A 13,600-nucleotide genomic window follows, 5' to 3' on the forward strand; every position below is an offset into this window, starting at 1 on the left:
TGTTGAGGTGAATCAAACATTATACAGGCCTATGATTGGAAAATTGCAATATGTAGTACATAGCAGACTTGACATTGCATTCTCTATACGGATAGTTACAAGGTTCTTTGCTAATCCTAGGGAGAATCATTTAATGGCTATGAAGAGAATAATGAGATATCTAAAAGGAACAGATGAGTTTGGTTTATAATATAAGAAAAATGAAAATTTTGAATTAAGAGTCTATACTAATGTTGATTGGGATAGAAATATTGATAACAGGAAAAAACACCAGAGGAGGAGCATTTTTCTTAAACAAAAGGCTAGTTACATGGACTAGCAAGAAAGAAAACTACACCTCACAATCTACTGCTGAAGCTGAATATGTTGATGCTACTATAAATTGAACAAATATTGTATGAATCAAACAGCTACTCAAAGGAATGAAGGAAGATAGCACAGAACCAATGACACTTTATTGTGATAATACAAGTACTATAAACATATCAAAGAATCATGTAATGCACACAAAGACCAACCACATTGCAATCAAGTATCATTGCTTGAGGGAATTAGTTCAAGATAAAGAGGTGAAGATGAAATATGTCAACACAAAAGAGCAAATTGTTGATATCTTCACAAAAACATTACCTAAGGATGCTCATGAGTATTAAAGAGGTAAATTAGGGGTATACCCCTATCAAAGGCTATCTAAGTAACATAAGGAGTGCCCTGCATCAAACAAGCTGATGCTCGTATGTTACACATTGATGCTAAGGATCTTACTTTAGGAATTGCCTAAAGTAATCAAAGAGGTAAAACTTCAAATCAGTCACAAGCAAGATGACAGAAGGAGAAACTGAAGAAACTAAATAGCCTATATCTATCATGTTAAGATGAAAAGTTTTTGGCATACGTCTTTGGCATTGTTGTCAAAGAGGGAGATATTCTATTGATCAAGTTAGTATGTATAATTATTGAGGGAAAGATTGACTGATACAAAGGGAGATATCAAGAGATTGTTGTCAAAGAGATGGAGAGTGTAGTTGATCAGAGTAAGGGAGATAAAGACAAATATATAAGATAGAAAAAAATGTAAGAAAGAGGGAGAAATCCTAACATCTACCTAGTAAGAGGGAGATACTCCGAGCAAGTTATAAGAAAAAGTTTTGTAACCTGTTCAAAAGATGGAAGTTGCTGATAAAGGGAGAGATTTCAATACAAGTTTTCTTTTTGGTATTGTCTTACTATTTTAACCTAATCAATTTGATTGAACAAAGGTGTTTACCATCTAGTTGATTCGGTTGATGAGTTTGGTTTGCCATTAATGCCAAAGAGGGAGATTGTTGAGAATGGATTGAAGAAGCTAATCAAAGAAGGAGATTTTTCAAAGAGAGAGATTGTATGCTTCAATTATTGTTTTGTCACTGATGTCAAACCTTCTATTTGTTAAGTTGTAGCTTCTGTCAGATTGAACTATCCTAGAGTTAATCCTTTTGTGGTTATTGGGAATCATTAATTAGACATACTCTAATAGATATATATATCTATATATATTATATATAATATAGATATGTTATAATGTTTTAATTAATGAATTATATAAATATAACAATAGAGACATGTCTCTTCACAAGACATGCCTCTTGAAGATATATTTATATATCTTGGAAATCTGCAATTGAAACACATAGAATTATCACAATGTTATTACATTTGCAGAGATCCTAAATCTAACATGGTATCAAAACTAGACTGCAAGTGTAAAAATTGAATTAGTCTGACAATCTGAACAATATATATAATGCAGATTAAATTATCAAGCTTCAAAAGAATGTCTAATCCTGCCCATAGTTCCTTGGAACCCTTGGAATTGAAGGTTCTTCAAGTTTGTTTTGAGAATTTTTTATTTTCAATTAAAAAGAAAAACAGAAATCATAAGGTATGTGGTTCAAAGCCGTGTCATTTAGAGCTTTGTTTACCCAGTTTGGTAGATGATAAGGCAGACAAAACGTATCTGACATTGGTATACATTCATTCCTTCCATTTATTATCATAAACAATTTGTATCACAAAAATGTTGGAAATTATTTGGGAGTTGTATTTGTGGGCAATTTCTGGTACGCAAATTTACAATTTTTGCATCAGATTTAGGGTTTTGTAGGAACTATTTGACAATCTTTGGTACATTCAAGAATCTCGTTAGGTGATTTTGGTTTTCCTGTTGAATAATAATAACAATTTATGGTTGCATATGTGGCCATGGAGAGGAGGAAATCCAAACAAAAATTACCAATTGATTAGCTCTGCATGGGCCATTGGAGGCATGACTTGGGTTGAAAAATGGAAATGTGGATGGCTGTAGCGGCTGCAAGGTCGAGTTATTTAGTCAATTATTGGAATAGGGCCAATCGAAACAAGGAACCAACTAATGATGGAAATTTGGGACCTAGACTCAATAGAAGAAACATAACAAGAAATTTTCCCAATTCTTCTACATATCAGGTAGAGAATAATGTGAATCCTATTAAGTTTGGGAGTAATGAAGGAACTTGTCCTCTGTTATCCTCAGACAAAGAACAATCTAATTCTAGCTCCAAGTCGCAAGTTATCAAAAAAGAAGCTGCCCAAGTCTACAACAACCCTAGTTTAGCAAATGATAAAGATCCACTAAAGGAAAGAATAAGACAGGAAGGGATTCTCTAGGAACGTCATTTTGGAGATAACTCTCATGTGTTTGCAAATAATTTTGTAGGTGAATTTGGCTTTGGCAAAAGATATGGTTCTTGGAAAAGAGGCTCCTCTTCCTCTAAACGAAGAGGAAGGGTTTTAAGGATGGCGATTAATAAACCTAAGTCTTCCCTTGAGAGCTGTCTCATATATTATGAAATTAGTGATAGTAGTTGTATCTCATGTGGAACGCAAAGGATAAAGCAAAGACAAAGGCAACTTCTTGTTACAGATGGGAATAAGGTAGTTCGCAGGGGATCGAGGATTTCTCCTTTGCCACTTCCAATTCCCAGTACAGATTGTGAGGTGCATTTCCATAATGATGTAAATGATGATGAGTTTGGGCCTTTCCCTAATACTGTTCCAACCTTTTTTTAAGAAAATTCAGTGAAAGTCCAAGGAATACAGGTGTGACGAAGAGAAGAAAAACATGTAGATATAATACGTCAACATTACCTACTCTCGAGTCCACAAAGCATCTACTAGTCCAAGGAAAATTATGATATCATAATTAGAATTAGATCTAAGGATATGAACATGGTTATTGCAAAGATAATCTTTTGTACTTCACAAGGTATTGTCACCTATGAATCCGATGATAGGCACCGAGTATGAGATGTCTGATCCTCAATTATGAAACAAGATACGGTTGCATGTAATCACTATAATATGAATGCTGAACAAGGAGATAGATCATTGTGAATGATGAAGCTTGATATTGTGGAATTGTAAAAGGATGTATCACTGGTATTAGTCCAATAAGGTCATGAAGTGAGTGTACCCAATTGGAGAAATAACAATTTAGGCAGGATGTCTCACCTCAGAAACTGCACTCCAATATGAATTCCCAACTAAGAATCACAAACACAAGCATACGTAATGCCGAATGGTGATGATGTACTACGATCAAAGGCATAGGAAGACAAGATTCGATTGATAAAACTCCATTCACATTTATAACATTGATGACACATTAGTGGAAAAATTAATAAAGGATGGGCATTAATATGATTCAAAGATGGATTTGGTATTAAAGCAAAGGTGGAGTTTGTAGAAATTCCAAAGGATAATATTGGCATTTCACTGGTTCCAAGCATATTTAGATAGTTTATGATTTGATGCAAAAGGGAGAGAAGTATTTTTGTTATACATTATTTCAATTTATTTTTGTGATTATTTTAGGTGAAATTAGTAAGGAAAATATAGAGTAAAATATATATAGAAGATTGAATATATGTATATATATTCAAATATATATTTATCTATATTTTATTAAAATAATAATTATTGGTATGTAGAATTATTTTTATTTCTAATTTCAATACATATTATAAGAAATATGTGCTTTGATTTTATTTTTCTCAGAGAATTTTAGTGCAGGAAGAAGGAGATTGAGATTAAGAGGGAGCCTAACATTTTCATTAGAGGCAACCTTGAAAGAGGGAGCAAATAGTGGAAATATGTATTCTGAAGAGTATGATCTCCTTAAAATCAAGGCAAACCCTAATACATATTAAAGTGAAAAGTGAGAAATATTCTCCAAGGAAACTAAAAGGATCATTCATGGAAACAAAACTTTATTACATTCATCAAGATACAATTGCATCAGATGAAATGATCGCTCATGAGAATTAAGTATCACTAAATAGATACTATCACCCTAAAATGTTGATGGAAGAGTGGAAATTTTAAATTGAAGGGGGAATAAATAGGCAATAATTCATTCCCACTTGAACCTTATTTAGAGAGGAGATGTTCCAATCTCTAAATACAATTCTTGAATCTTCATGTGTAGATAAGTAATCTTATATTAGTTTAACTCCCTGTACTCTCTCTCTTATTTGTAATTCTATATGTATTATATGAGCTATTTCCCTTGATCTTTTCCTTTGCATCTAAAGATGATCTTGTAGGAAAAATAGGATAGTACATTAGGCATATTGTATAGACTCAATCTTATGAAGTAGCTCCAAAGAAGTTGTGGTCTAGAATTCATCAGTCTTATGATGATAAAGATGGATAAAGTGAGGATCTTGAAGCAAATATCCATGATGATCGAGATTATGAGTATCCTTCTTTATTAAGAGGGAGTTTGACACCTCTTCTAAGGTAATGTTGGAGCTTAGAAGATTTATAATTAGAGGGAGTCTAGAAATACATGGGTGTGACTTCATGATTTTAATGGGCCTACCTCTATGTACATCATGAGAGAGTATTGACTTATCACCTAAAAGTTGAAAAGATTAATTTTTGATTCAGAGGAAGTAGACCATATCACTTTAGAGGTAAACTTAATATGATTAATGTTGTTGTTTCGTATGCACTTATTGACTAACATCATGTGGTTGATGATTATATGCATACAATGATAAATCTACTCTTGCAGAAAATGCTAAATGACTTAATGTCATGTGACCTTGTGATACTGGTGCACTTATCACAAGGATGAGTTATATCAGTACAAATGAGCAAAATGCTGATATTTTTACCAAGCCTCTTGCAAAGTTGAAATTGTGTACTTCAGAGGTAAACTTGGTATGACATTGTTGTAAATGCATTTATTAAACTATATATTCATGAATATAAAATTCTTTGCTTGCAAGCTTGTTTTGTGAACAGTGTGGACTTTTCTTGTGAAAGGTGACAACCTTTCATGTGTTCTAATCCTATTATAAAATGACAACTTTATTTATAGTTGATCTGTCTTCAAACAATGGTTGAAGTTGGGTTATCTTTTTTCTTCAGGCCGGACACATGATAACCTTAATGGTTCTTCGGGCCATACTTTGCAGGACACCATTAAAATCCATTGTTTTTGAAGTTAGGGTTATCCTTGTTCTTCAGGATAGATTTTGCTGGACACATTGATAACCTTCATGGTTCTTCAGGCTGGATTTTGCCAAATAGCATGAAAATCCATTGTGTTTTGAATCTTGGGTTAAACCTTACCAAACACCATAATGATAACACTATATTGTGTAAGTTGTTTTAAATTAATTCTAATTTCCATCTTGCTAAAGAGGGAGTGATGAGGAAGTTAGCCTCATAATGAATTGAATTAAATTTCATATGTTGATATATACATGTGTGTGTTGATGGATTTATATTGATATTCTTAATATGTCATTTTAGGAATATCATTCTAAGACCATATCTTTTCATATACTCAAGAGCATAATGTGTTATATATCAATCTTCCCTAATTAAGAGGGAGTATTAAGGATGTTAGCAATTATGTATATTGACACTACTGGTGTATATTCTATCAGCTACATTTGAGCAGTACTTGTACCTAGTAGTATGAAGATGTTTCAAACCCTCATTGCTAAAGAGGGAGTGTTGAGATAGCCTCGATTGTATCTAAGTCATAGCTGTGGTAAAAAACAATTGATATACATATCATTGTTAGAATTAGATATTGTTGGCATGTTTATACTAATACATTTTGTGAAGCGATGTCTACTATAAACAGGAAGATCACAAATATGATTAAGATTTCTTGTATCATCAAAGGATAACATCTAGTTTGACACACACACACACACACACACACATTGATATCTTTAATATGGCATTCTAAGATTATTGTGATAATGTATCATATAACAATCTTCTTGAGCTAGCTTCTATCGAATTAAACTGTCCTAGAGTTAATCCTTCTGTGGTAATTGGAAATCATTAATTAGACATACTCTAATATATATATATATATGGATATGTTATAATGTTTTAATTAATGAATAATTTATATATATAACCATAGAGACATGTCTCTTCACAAGACATGCCTCTTGAAGATATATTTATATATCTTGGAAATCTGCAATTGAAACATATAGAATTATCACAATGTTATTACATTTGTAGAGATCCTAAATCTAACACCATTTTTTGGTAAGACAATTGCTTATAAGATTCAAGTACTATCACTTATTTGATTGATGAAGAGGATTTGATCAAAAGATGTAACAATAGCATCTAGAGGAAAGGTTGAGTTATGATTATGAAATGAAGTACAAGAATTAGTTAAGATAGTGAGAACATGATGTATTGATAATCTACTTAAGGTTACAAATTTTGGCTACACTAAAAAATTTTAAAAGAACAATTTATACAAAGTTTGTCTGCTAAGCTTGGTCGAGTGGATAGTGGGTGCCGAGCAAAGTCAGTGCAAGTCGAGCAGAAAATTAGTTGGAGCCGAGTAAAAGAAAATTCTAGTGGATGCCGAGAAAAATAATTGATGCTGAGTAAAGTTTAGTTGATGTCGAGCACTAGTAAACTTTAGTTGATGCCAAGTGACTTTAAAAGAGGATGCCAAGTAACACAATATGTGCCGAGCATTAGAAGCAAGATAGTGTCAAGCTATTGCATTATTTTAAAGATCATGGATTCGATGAATCTGAGCCGACAAGTTTGTTTTCTTGGATTGTGTGAGCTAGGTGGAAGATAAGGATGATGTGTTAGTGGCACAAAATTCAAGGTAAACCATTTTTAGGCAAATTCAAAGTGGGCAGTAAGAGAAGTTTCTAGACAAGATATGGAATGTGGGGTAGATACATTGTATCCTACCTAATCTGTCCTAACCCTAAATTGGATGATAGAGAATGAGCGAAAAAAGACCTTAATTTTCTATTTATAGGAATAGATGGTCATGAAGTAAGGTTGTCATGTGCAAAAACTTGAGGAAGAGAAGGAGCTAAGGGTTTTGCTTCATCAAGTGACCTAGAGAAGAGTCTACATTGGCATGTTAAGTAAGAAAGCTTAAGGAGATGAATGCTTGAAGGGTGAACAAGTTATCAGAGTTGCAATGAGTGAAGGTCAAGTAAAATGGAGGATTGAACAATGATCTATGATCTACAAATGAAGTTGTAAGTTGTATCAGATCAAGCCTTAATGTTACTCTTTAACAATTGTACTAATCTAGGATAAACACTTTGGATTAAGGTTGACCTAACAGTCATTTGTAAATCCTTTAACCAGGTGACATTCCAAGTGAATGGTCTAAAAACCTCTAACAAGGCTCATTCCTAATAGGGTGATTGAAATCCTTTAATAGGGTCACATTTAACAATGTGTATTGTAACCTTTAATAGGGTTGGCCTTTCATAGGGCATCACTTTAGAAAAGTGAAAAGAGTAACATGTTACTGGTGGTTTTTCCAAATTGAGTTTCCACATAAATCATTGTGTCAAATGTGTTGTTGAATCTTTTATGTTTCATGTTTACATTTCTGCAAGTTGATTTGATAGTAACCTACAACTTTTAAGTGATTGCATAATCTTATGGATGCATGCATGATGGTAAATGTTTTATAAGTTCACTACGCTATGAAAAGTTTTATTTATACATCTGAACCTTGAATAACTGATTCACCCCCCCCAGTTATTCTAAAGAGTTCCAACAGATTGTATATCTTTGGTCTTGGTATTTGTATGTTGACTTGGTATGAAATGTTAGTATTGGAATGAGTGTCCTTTTGATTTTGATTATCTCTTCTTCTTGACTAGTTTGTGTTACCCTTGAGGTAGTTTTACCTATCAAGATTCTTTGCCTAGGATTATTTTATGATTTGATTATCTGTGTGTGGATTGTACATTATCTTTCCTACACGATGGGAGTGGGATTCTGATTAGGTGACTATGCGGTCGAGAGGTAATGTATTTTTACCATTTGGATCCCCCTCAGATTGATAGTTGTTGGATGCTAGTTGATACAGTGGTATCATTATCATTTTTCCTCTTATCTTGAAGACTTCTAGTCATTTGATGTATCTATGTATCATGTGTTTTGAGATCTTATGAAATATTGTATTGTATATTGATATACTTGTATCTATTTTCACATACACTATGACATGTGCAGTGGATGTTGTTCATTAGATGTGCTCTCATATTATTAGTTGTACTTATACATTTTCTTATATGATTATGTATGTGTTTACTCATTTTATGATTATGGACATTGTAATTGAGACTTAAACTTATTAATAAAACTTTCTTAAATGTGACTCAACATGAACGAACTCTTGAAGAATTGAAACTATATTTATAATTGATTATGTATTCTTGATGTGTATGTATATATTGCTTCCACGTTATTATTACTTTGATGTTGTTTAAACTTTTAAAAAAAATAGTTCAATAAACTTTGTAACATATTTGATTTATTTCTTTTGGATTGCCGAGTGGAATGTAACAATCAATTTTTTTCAAATATGGTACTCAAAATCCTTGTAGATTCTTGAGTCCCAACACTATGCTCTATTGATGACTGAGGTTGTAAAGGGCACTCGCGATTTACTTTGTAAATAACTGAAATGTGTTGAATTAATCGGCAAAGTTAAGTTTGTACCCAAAATTAATGATAACTCGTCCCATTATCAGTTGTGCATGATAATAGGTGCACACCATTAATGTTCGGACAGGAAACTTTTTGAATGCCTTTTTGTGATATTTGATGTGGATATTTGGTGTTCATACGTATATACCCAGCAATTGCCTCCACAAAAAATTGCAAAGTTTACTTCCTTTGTTATGGCTCAACTTGCAGTAAACAATGTTGTATCTAAAATGTGGAAGTGCGGGAGTGACTACTATGAGGTCTGCTTAGGATTCAGGAATCCTATTTCCATAACCACCATCCTCAATATATTACTTTACCTTTCTCAATCGTGGGAAAATTATGGGTGGCGAGATATTATAGAGGATGTAAGTTTTATTTGGTATAAGGTTGAATTCCAAAAAAATTATTTTTCGTCTTACATGAGTCTTTTGAGGGTTTGTAGGGAAAATGCAAACATCAGGACATATGCAAAGCAAGTTATTTCTGGTAGTAGGTGTAAAACCCGCATCTCGACTTTATTCTTCTAAAAAAAATTGAGAATCTTTCAAGGGATCTTAAGGCAACATTGGTTAGTCCACTAAAGCGTGACTCTGATAAGATTAATAACCAAAGAGAATTAAATCAAGCGCCTTTTCCAAATGTCTAGACTCTAAAGATCAGAGAAATGTTGAAACTGGGGCAAATACCTAAAAGTAAGAAAAAAGAGGAGGGCATCTAATGGAAAGTGTAACAAGTACGACGTAGCCCTAGTAGATACGTGGGTAGGTGTAATAACTGCCCCTACAAAACAAATGCCACATCAGCAATCTCCGTAATATGCGAAAAAATCAACGAGAGTCAAAGTCTTTTGAATATTGACTAGTCAAGATCAGTCGATTATCTATCATTAACTTTACATAAATGCTTAAATTTAAAAGAAACTGTAAATTCGTTACCAGATTACTAATACCAGATACTAGATACCAGAGGGTATAACCATGGCGACCAAGTCGAAAAGAGCTCCAGAACCTGTCTAAGAACACAAGGCGAGAATATTGTAGGAATGCTTTTCCACCCTACCACGAAGCTGTTAAGCTTCCTCGAAATCTTTCCTGACATGAAAGTTACCCAGCCCAGCATCGAGATAGTCTAAACAAGTAAAACTTAGAGGAGTAATGGAATCGTGCTACACAAATAATGTCAAGAACATTAACTGGTTAACCAAATAATCAAAACAACATTTTGATAGTTATCACTTCAGTTTCACAATCCCTTCTCCATCATTTATAGTAATTAAAAACATAACAAGGTATATCCATCATTGACTTCCATATACCCATCTACTTACAAGGATAAAACCATAAAGTCCATTTATCATAGATCATTTTATTACACCATCTTCGCTCATCTCTTGCAAGAAATTTAGTCCAACTTTCAAAAGTACAACAAGTACTACCATCAATTCTATAAATATGCATATATTAAACCATTCACATAGCTAAGAAGAAAACTCTTTCTCCATCAATTCATAGTCCTAGCATGTTATCCTATCTTGAATTGCTCTCATAGATCATAAATACACAAGATTTATAGTAAGTAACAAGAATGAGACCATTACTTTCCATTCATCATGAGATCATAATCTATATATAATGTAGGAGGCAATGAGAAATACAATAATGTCTTTTCTAAAAATGTCACATATGCATCATGAAATGACCACATCTATGTAACATGATAATTTATAGGTCAACATCCTTCTATGAGTTACTAGTCCCTAAAAATAACTGATAAAGTCGTGGTAAAATAAATGATTACTTTTGTGTATGAAAAACACATATGTCCATTCTTTTTCTATGGTTTAGCCCAACACTTAAATGTTGATTTAACATTGTGTGACTACTGTAAATACATATAGTTTTTCCTCTTTTTAAAAAAAAACCTATACAGAAGATTTTGATATTATGTTCAAAATGTTGGAGTAAAGTTTAAACAGAACATAAACACTTGAAGAAGAATCAATGGTGGTCGTATCCATCATAGTGATCTAAGTACACAATTTCTCTTTCTCCTTTGATTTGGGATGGCTCCTAAGTCAACATAATATTGGATAAAGTCACTATCTAATTCATGACTATTTCACTATGAAAACTGTTAAAATGGCTCAAACTTAATCCATGTTTATACAATACCATATAACTACGCATAAAAACAAACCCATTTCTTAATTTGCGACTAAGTTCTGAACAGAGAGAGGATATTTTACTGGGTCTTGGGCCCAAAATGTCCAACATGGCATCTCATATTTCAATCGGCTTCAAGACAGATTGACACACTACTCCCAGACTGGTCTTGGATGGTCTTAAGACCCAGCACATACAGTCAATATAAGAAATTAAAGGGAACCACATACAAACAGGGTGTCAAGACCCCTAAAGACACAAGGTGTGGCTTTCGAACCGGTCTAATGAGACGTAGAAGGTTACAACACAACTTCTAAGGGACTATCGTATGTAACAAATGGATTCTTGTCAGAAATTACAACCCAATCCCCTCTAGCATTCGTTAAGAAACCTATGGTATCGTTTCACATACAACGGCTATGGTAGCATTCAACATACTGGAACAAATATCAATATACAAGAAAACCATGCAAATTACATATTCACACTTTCGAATTCAGAGATCAAACAAGTATTCAATGATTTAAATATGTAACGAAAATGGGAACCTGTGAATTGATGCTTGCTTAATTTCCTTGCCTTCCCATTGCTCCCTTCCGTCCCCAAATCTCTCCCATGTTTCCCACCATGAGCGGATCTTCAATAATAGGGCAGGCCGTGTGAAAGACCCCTTTGCAACCGCTGATGGCTGTTATCAAACTGTCATAGTTGAGAATATCCGCCTTCACAAGCTCAAGCCTCTCTTCTGCCCCCCCGCCTTCCCACTCTTTGAGATGAGAATACCTCCTTATTCCCGAGCATCTTTTTATTTTAATTTTTTTTTTAACAACATTTGTAACTGTTTCCTTTTAAAACTTCCATTATCCGTTCATCGGTTGTAATGGAATCTAATTTAACAATGATTTAGTTGTTTTAGTCTAGGTGGCAGTTTAATACCGAGTTATTCGGAATGAGAGGGAGTGGGTTGTGACAGCAGGTTGAAGGGAAACAAAGATTTATAGCATAAGGATGTACGCGAAGCTTTCCCAACTGCTTGAAAGGCAACATATGATCTCGTCTAAGATTTACCCAAAGAAATTTACAGTGCATTAAAATATGAAGTAAGAGAGGGATCACTACGTTATAACAGTAAATATTTTACATTGGAGAGTCTCTGCTCCATAAACATTAGAAAAACTGAGGACTCATTTGTTTACCTGGCAAGAGAGGCAGACCAATTCTCAAGAAACTGCTGTTAAAAGAGTCTAACAAAATGATATCATCCTCCCTTGGCAGGATTGTATATGGATGCATATCCAGCTTATGGCCATCAAGAACAGTATCCACCGTGTACCCATCTTCCAGTACCAGAGAAGATTCTGCTAAAAAAAAGAGAATCTCAACTCATTCATATACACACAACACGGTTTTGTGGAATAGCATAATATTTCTCACAGTTTTAGCCTACTCAGAAATAAACAAATAGAACCTTAGAGTAAAAGGCATGGCAGACATTTGTGAATTTTAAATGAATATATCACTGCATGCAAAAGGTAGTACCTGTAGCTTTGATGAAGCTTGACATGAATATCAGAGCTAAAAGCATTGTATGGTAAGCCATATAAAAGAGGATAAACAGCACCAACGACAATATATTTGTCTTTTAGAAAACAAATTGAGGGTCTCTAGCAAATCTCACATAAATTCTTCGAAGTATGAAATATGAAGAGTCATAACATGAAATGGCGAGGCAAAAATGACGGTAACGATGGAGAAAGTGGAGATCAAATTTTACTATCTGAAATAAATGAAACCTAGTATGAACTATAATCAGTTGTGGACAAGAAGCATCGCCTGAAAGAAGGCTTATGTGATTCAATATTGTGGAAAAATATTGACTGATATGTTTCAGCCTTTTGACAATGCTCTAAGACCATAAAACAAATTTGAACTGCTTTATTCTTAACTTGGTCACTAGGGTTCTCCCATTGTCTCTTTATTTTGTTTTTGTTTTCTTCTATGGCAACTTATATAGGTAGGGCCTATTTGAGTATCTTCAAGCTCGAAATCAACATTAAAATAATAATAAAAATTGACAACTATATTATAATATAGGAAAATTATTTTTAAATTTGTTTTAGTCTTTTAAACTTCTTACTTCTTATTATAATTCAATTTCGTATTAGTTTTTGATAAGGTAAACAGGTTTTAAGGGGTCCTGAAACCCATAAGTTTAACAACAAGAAAGGCTGAAAATAAGCGAAAAATCGCCCAGCCAAATCATAATCCTTATGGCTGAAAATAAGCCCAAAGGCCCAGCCCGAAACAGCTGCCCACTAAAAAGGCCAGAGAACCAACCAGAAAAAATGGAAACCAGACAAAAAGCCAAAGCCAGGAGAAACAAAAAC

General features: G+C 33.5%; 1 protein-coding gene across 1 annotated transcript in view; it reads right to left on the reverse strand.

Annotated features, from left to right (window-relative positions):
• The window catches only part of LOC149559191 (uncharacterized), a 64,849-nt gene extending 51,787 nt beyond the window's left edge, over positions 1 to 13,062 (reverse strand). Inside the window, exons 1-2 of the mRNA XM_089831291.1 lie at positions 12,753 to 13,062; positions 12,410 to 12,571 (exon numbers count right to left, since the gene is read on the reverse strand). Of these exons, the coding sequence (XP_089687417.1) occupies positions 12,410 to 12,571; positions 12,753 to 12,813 (223 nt within the window). The 5' untranslated portion in view covers positions 12,814 to 13,062. The remainder of the gene's footprint in view (positions 1 to 12,409; positions 12,572 to 12,752) is intronic.
• Positions 13,063 to 13,600: the final 538 nt, after the last annotated feature.

The sequence above is a fragment of the Cupressus sempervirens genome, chromosome 5, assembly GCF_028749045.1.
Source record: "Cupressus sempervirens isolate cs-2001-9-10 chromosome 5, ASM2874904v1, whole genome shotgun sequence".
Taxonomy (NCBI): Eukaryota; Viridiplantae; Streptophyta; class Pinopsida; order Cupressales; family Cupressaceae; genus Cupressus; species Cupressus sempervirens.